The sequence below is a fragment of the Triticum aestivum genome, chromosome 3B, assembly GCF_018294505.1.
Source record: "Triticum aestivum cultivar Chinese Spring chromosome 3B, IWGSC CS RefSeq v2.1, whole genome shotgun sequence".
Lineage (NCBI taxonomy): Eukaryota > Viridiplantae > Streptophyta > Magnoliopsida > Poales > Poaceae > Triticum > Triticum aestivum.
In genome coordinates, this window is record NC_057801.1 from 358,431,718 (window position 1) to 358,437,198 (window position 5,481).

The 5,481-nt window shown below is 41.0% G+C and overlaps 1 protein-coding gene across 1 annotated transcript; it reads left to right on the forward strand.

The window, feature by feature from the left end:
• Positions 1 to 990: 990 nt before the first annotated feature.
• On the forward strand, positions 991 to 4,994 carry LOC123069900 (uncharacterized; the record flags this gene model as incomplete). Its single annotated transcript, XM_044492869.1, is given in 5 exon segments — positions 991 to 1,341; positions 2,428 to 3,462; positions 3,610 to 3,835; positions 4,363 to 4,505; positions 4,586 to 4,994. Coding segments are annotated over 5 exon segments (1,740 nt in total). The 3' UTR covers positions 4,883 to 4,994.
• Between the last annotated feature and the right edge of the window lie 487 nt (positions 4,995 to 5,481).

Consider the following 5,481-nt stretch of genomic DNA (forward strand, 5'->3'; position numbering starts at 1 on the left):
TTGTTGGTGGTGGTGGTGGTGCTGCTGTTGTTATTGGTGTTTCTGCTGTTGTTGTTGGTGTTGTTGTTGTTGTTGTTCCTGGTGGTGGTGTTGCTGCTGTTGTTGTTGCTGTTGTTGTTGTTGTTGTTGTTGTTGTTGTTGTTGTTGTTGTTGCTGTTGTTGTTGTTGTTGTTGTTGCTGTTGCTGCTGCTGCTGCTGCTGTTGGTGTTGCTGTTGCTGTTGTTGTTGCTGCTGCTGCTGCTGTTACTAAGTTTGCAATTTGGATATTACAAATATAAGAGGAAAGCTTTAGTGATCAAGGTGGGGTTCTGTGACGTCTTGGTCTGATCGTTGAACACAAACGAAATATATGAAGTTACAGCTATTATGTTAATCTAAACAAACCCAAAGTCTAAACGACACCCTAAAAGTTATATATATGAAGGAATAATGGGGAATTTCGTGACCCTTTGAAGGAGGGGTCTGAAACCAACCCTAACTCTGTTTCCCCACACATACGAACTTCAAAAACAGCCTATACTAAAGTATTTCGAAATTTCATGGGTCTGACCAAATAATGAGGTGACACGACACCTATTATAGCCTCTGGGCGAAATTTATGGAGTAGCATCTTATATATTTCGTCCAAGCCTTCATGCACTCATTACGGTGGCTTCAAAGCTTGAATCATCACTTGAAACTCTGTTCTTGTTCCCCTAACGCATGTCATCATCTTCATGCTTGATCTTGTTCAATGTTCATTTTTTTTTCCAAACTAGACCCTTCATTTGTAAGCAAAAGAACTGTATCCAATTTAAGCAGCATCATGTCTCAGGAAAATTAGAAACGTTACAAAAAATAAGAGTACCTGATAATTTAATTGACCTGCGTGAGTTTTAGTAATTCGTTCAGTATATGTAGCGTGATCGTGGAGTAAGTCGTTTTGGTTTTTTCAGACAAGCTCAAAAAACCAGCAAAGTGACATGTTTACCCCTGTTCCAAAATACACAGGTAATTAATACAGCCAAATTTCAGAATAACACAGGCAAGCGATCCAGCAGATCGGCCTCCCCCAGCAGCTCCTCGCCTCTACCAGGCCATCTCCCCCTTCCCTTCAGGTCCCCAGCAGATCGCCGGCGTCGCCCCCAGGTCGTTTCCCTAGGTCGCTCAAGCTCGGCCCGGGCTGTCCGCCGGCACCGCCAATCGCCTCGCTTCAGGTCGCCCAAGCCAGCCGGCGCCGCCCCTCAGATCGAGGTCACCGGCAGCAGATCAAGGTCACCGGCAGCTAATCGCCTCGCTTCAGGTCGCCCAAAGCGTGCTCCCATGGTGGGCGCTCCGAGAGGACGACGACGGCGTCTTCAGGTACCACTCTCCGACCAGGGATATTTGTGGAAAGTGCAGAAAATGTTTGAACTACGAAATTTTGTACTGAATTCTCTAAAACGACTTATAAAACGGAACAGAGGGAGTAGCAAAGTAAATTGCTTGCGTAGATGGATGTGTGGATGCGTTCCATCCCCCTGTTTGGCTTATCATTTCTGCACAATCACACTTGCCGGATAGGGCCAAGTTGTTTCCACGGAAACAAAGATGATTTTTGTAGTTGCTAGGAGCAACTGTGCTTGGTGTTGGGGGTATTTTTGGTCACCGTTTATAGAGTTTTCAGCCACTTCTGCGGTTTCAATACTGTGATACTCATCCATTTCTCAACTGAATTACACCTAGCTTTAGTTAACCTTGAATGATTCAAAGCAACACATTGAAATAAAGTGGACAAAATGTAGAAGTAGATGGCTTGCTAGTGCTACTAGCACAACTCTGTAGGTCGTGCATCGTTTGATAGACGATAACTCTACAATTTGTATCAGGTCTAGATAGTCAGACTCTTTGTGGTCTTCTACATGAAAAGGAAATAAGTAGATGGCTTGCTGTTGCTCCCTTGCTTGATCAAATTGTATGTTACTCCTTCCGTCTCAAAAAACAAGGCGTTTAATTGTTGTCTCAAGTCAAATGGTGCAATGTTTAACCCAAGTTTGTAGAAAAAATTATTAGCATGTACTCCATCCGTCCGGAAATACTTGTCATCAAAATGAATAAAAGGAGATGTATCTAGACATATTTTAGTTCTGGATACATCCATTTTTATCCATTTTGATGACAAGTATTTTCGGACGGAGGGAGTAAAACACAAAATTAGTATCACCAAATAGCCAATAAAATATATTTCCATATTATATCTTTTTAGTATTGTATACTCCAAAACGCTCTTATATTGTGGGACGGAGGGAGTAGTTGTTAATAGTTTCTTCTACAAATTTGGTCACATTTTGTACCATTTGACTTGAGGCAAAATTTACTGGCCTTCTTTTGGGGGACGGAGGGAGCATAGTATAAATCAATGTGTTTTCAACTGCGTTCTTAGACTGATGTATCTCGTTCCAATTATAGGTGGACAACATTGATGAAAGCGACTTATTTGATGATATGGTTCAAGAGATGGAACAGATTTTACTCAATTCAGGGGAGCCCCGTGAAAGTGGACCTTCTACTGATAACCGCGTGAATAATGCTCACCAAAATCAGCATTTCAGAGATGGCAGCACCACTGCCTCTACCTCTGGTACAGATGATGCATATGTATATCCCCTTTCTCGCAATCTTTCGGAAATTGATTCGGTGGAGGTTGTGGGGGCAAAGCAAAGAACAGGGGATGTTTCTTTCAGCGAGCGGATGGTTGGGGTCAAAGAGTACACTGTATACTTGTTGAAAGTGAGGAGTGGCGAAGATGAGTGGGAAATTGAGCGTCGATACCGTGAATTTTATGCACTTTATCAACAACTCAAGCTCTTCTTTTCTGAGAAAGGATTGAGTCTTCCACCCCCATGGATAAATGTTGAGAAAGAGTCCAGTAAAATGTTTGGGAATGCATCCCCAGATGTTGTCAATGGAAGAAGTGGTCTTATTCAAGACTGCTTATGCTCTTTGCTCGTCTCTAATTATCCCTTTGGAACACCCTCCCCTCTGGTTAATTTTTTGTCACCGAGGACATCTGCTTATGAACAAAGCTTTTTAAAGATGCTTTTTCCGCGATCTTTGAAAAGGCTGAGCAGCGATTTACATACCAAAGATTCAGACTGCAATGGAGCTCTGCACAAGGATTCTACCTCGTTGGGCAAGACAATATCACTTGTTGTGGAGGATAGGCCTCAGAAGTCGACTAGACAGTTGTTGGAGTTTCAACACTACAATTGTGTGGGATGTCATAGGCATTTGGATGCTGGACGAACATTGCTGCAAGAACTTGTACAAACTATTGGATGGAACAAGCCCCGGTTTTGTGCTTACACTGGACAGTTATTTTGTGCCTCTTGTCACACAAATGATACTGCGGTTCTGCCAGCAAGAGTTTTACACCACTGGGATTTTTCTTTATATCCAGTTTCCCAGCTAGCAAAAGCATTTTTGGACTCCATCTATGACCAGGTAGAGATACTTACTCTATGTTTTTCTTTAGTTTGTTAATTCTTGTTTATTCATACCGTGCCTGGAATGTACCACAGAATATAATAATTTTACTTGTGTGCTTTGCCTTGGCCTTATTAAATGGATTGTTTTTTTTTTCGTTTTCAGCCTATGCTCTGTGTAAGTGCTGTCAACCCTTTCCTTTTTGCTAAAGTGCCTGCTCTGCTTAACATCATGAGTATCCGGAAGAAAATAGCTGCCATGCTTCCTTGTCTCCAATGTCCTTTTCGGAACTCCATATTTAGAGGATTAGGAGTTCGAAGATACCTTCTTGATGGGAATGACTTTTTTGCGCTTCGTGACCTTGTTGATCTCTCGAAGGGAGCTTTTGCAGGTATTTCTCATCCATGAACTTATATGTTATTGAGTTTGTGACCTTTATCAATTGATGACAGTGTAAAAGATGTACATGTATTTTGTTGCTGGCGAGGTTAAATTTGTTTAGTGTGTGAGAGTTTAGCTGACATGCTTTGGTGGTGGCGTAAAAGATGTACACATGTTAATCAGATTAATATTTTGCTCGCTATTTCTTCATTATTTCGGTATATATCAAACAGAAATTGCAGCCTGCTTAGAACTATTGGAGTTAGGATACTGAGACCCTGTTCTAAGGAGCTTCAGCTTCAGCAACATCCCTGAGTATCTCGTCTAGAAGAAATAATTAGATCGTGAATATCTTTTTTTGTTTCTAACATACGTTTGATATGGATGTTTCATATGCATGGTCCTGTGGTTATTGTTCTGACTAACGTTTGATGATACAAAAATTGGACTAAAAATCGCAAGCCATTAGATAAAAATTGAAATCGTAATCTCAATGTGTTTCCTGCATAACTGATACAAAATCTGTTCTTGACACAGCACTTCCAGTTAAGGTGCAGACCGTATCAAATAGGATACTTGAACATATCACAGAGCAATGCCTTGTGTGCTATGATGCCGGCATTCCTTGTGCTGCTCGACAAGCTTGTGATGACCCCCTGGCCCTTATTTTTCCATTTCAGGTGTGCTGCCGAATCTTCGATTTATGTTTTCTAAGCAGCCTCATCTTCATTCCTAAACAAAACTTTTATGTTAATTTCAGGAAGATGAAGCTACAAGATGTGGTTCTTGTGGGTCAATTTTCCACAAACAATGCTTCAGGAAAATTAGTGTCTGCCCCTGTGGTAAGAGTGCCAGCACAGGCACGAAAATCGTGGCGCTAGAACAATCTATAGAATCAAACAGGCTGTCAACTGAGTTCATCCCACCCCCTTCTTTTTCTTCATCGTCAAGATTTTTCGCCGGTATTCTTTCGAAAGCAAGGTCAGATAAGATTTGGAAACCGAGAGACAGCAATCCTGTGATTTTGATGGGTTCATTGCCGGATACGTCTATGTGAGTTCAGCTTAGCTGCATGTGTGGGGTTTATCATAACAATTTTTTACTTGCGCGAATGTTGTATATTTTGCTGCGACAGTATAGCAAAGAGAAGGGATTCTCACTGCTGTTTCTGTATGTTGTCCAAATTTAGCTTCTGCTGTTTGCATGGGAAGTTTGATGATTGGCCGCTATTTTTAAACAAAATGCTCATAGGAGACTATAACTTTCAACCTTGATCGGAAAATTTTGAACAAGGAATGGGATGAAACTTGACTTACTGAAGCTAAAAAATATCTGTGCTCGGCAAGACACCCACAACAAAACAAAACCAGAGTAACCATAGAATATGCAAAATAGGAACTAGACAGAATATCTATGATTCTACTTTTACATTTGAAGTTACAGCACTGAAAAAAATTGAGGGAAACACACTTTATTACTCGATAAGCAAGTTTACAGGGATGATATGCGGATAATGAGGTGAAACAAGCCACAACCCCTTTGTTCAACGTGAAAACTTCCTGTTTTATTTGTGAACTGGTTGTGAACTCTTTTTTCATTTGTGGACTGGTTTGTAGTATGAGAACATGAACCTAAATTATGCTATTTATCTATCTA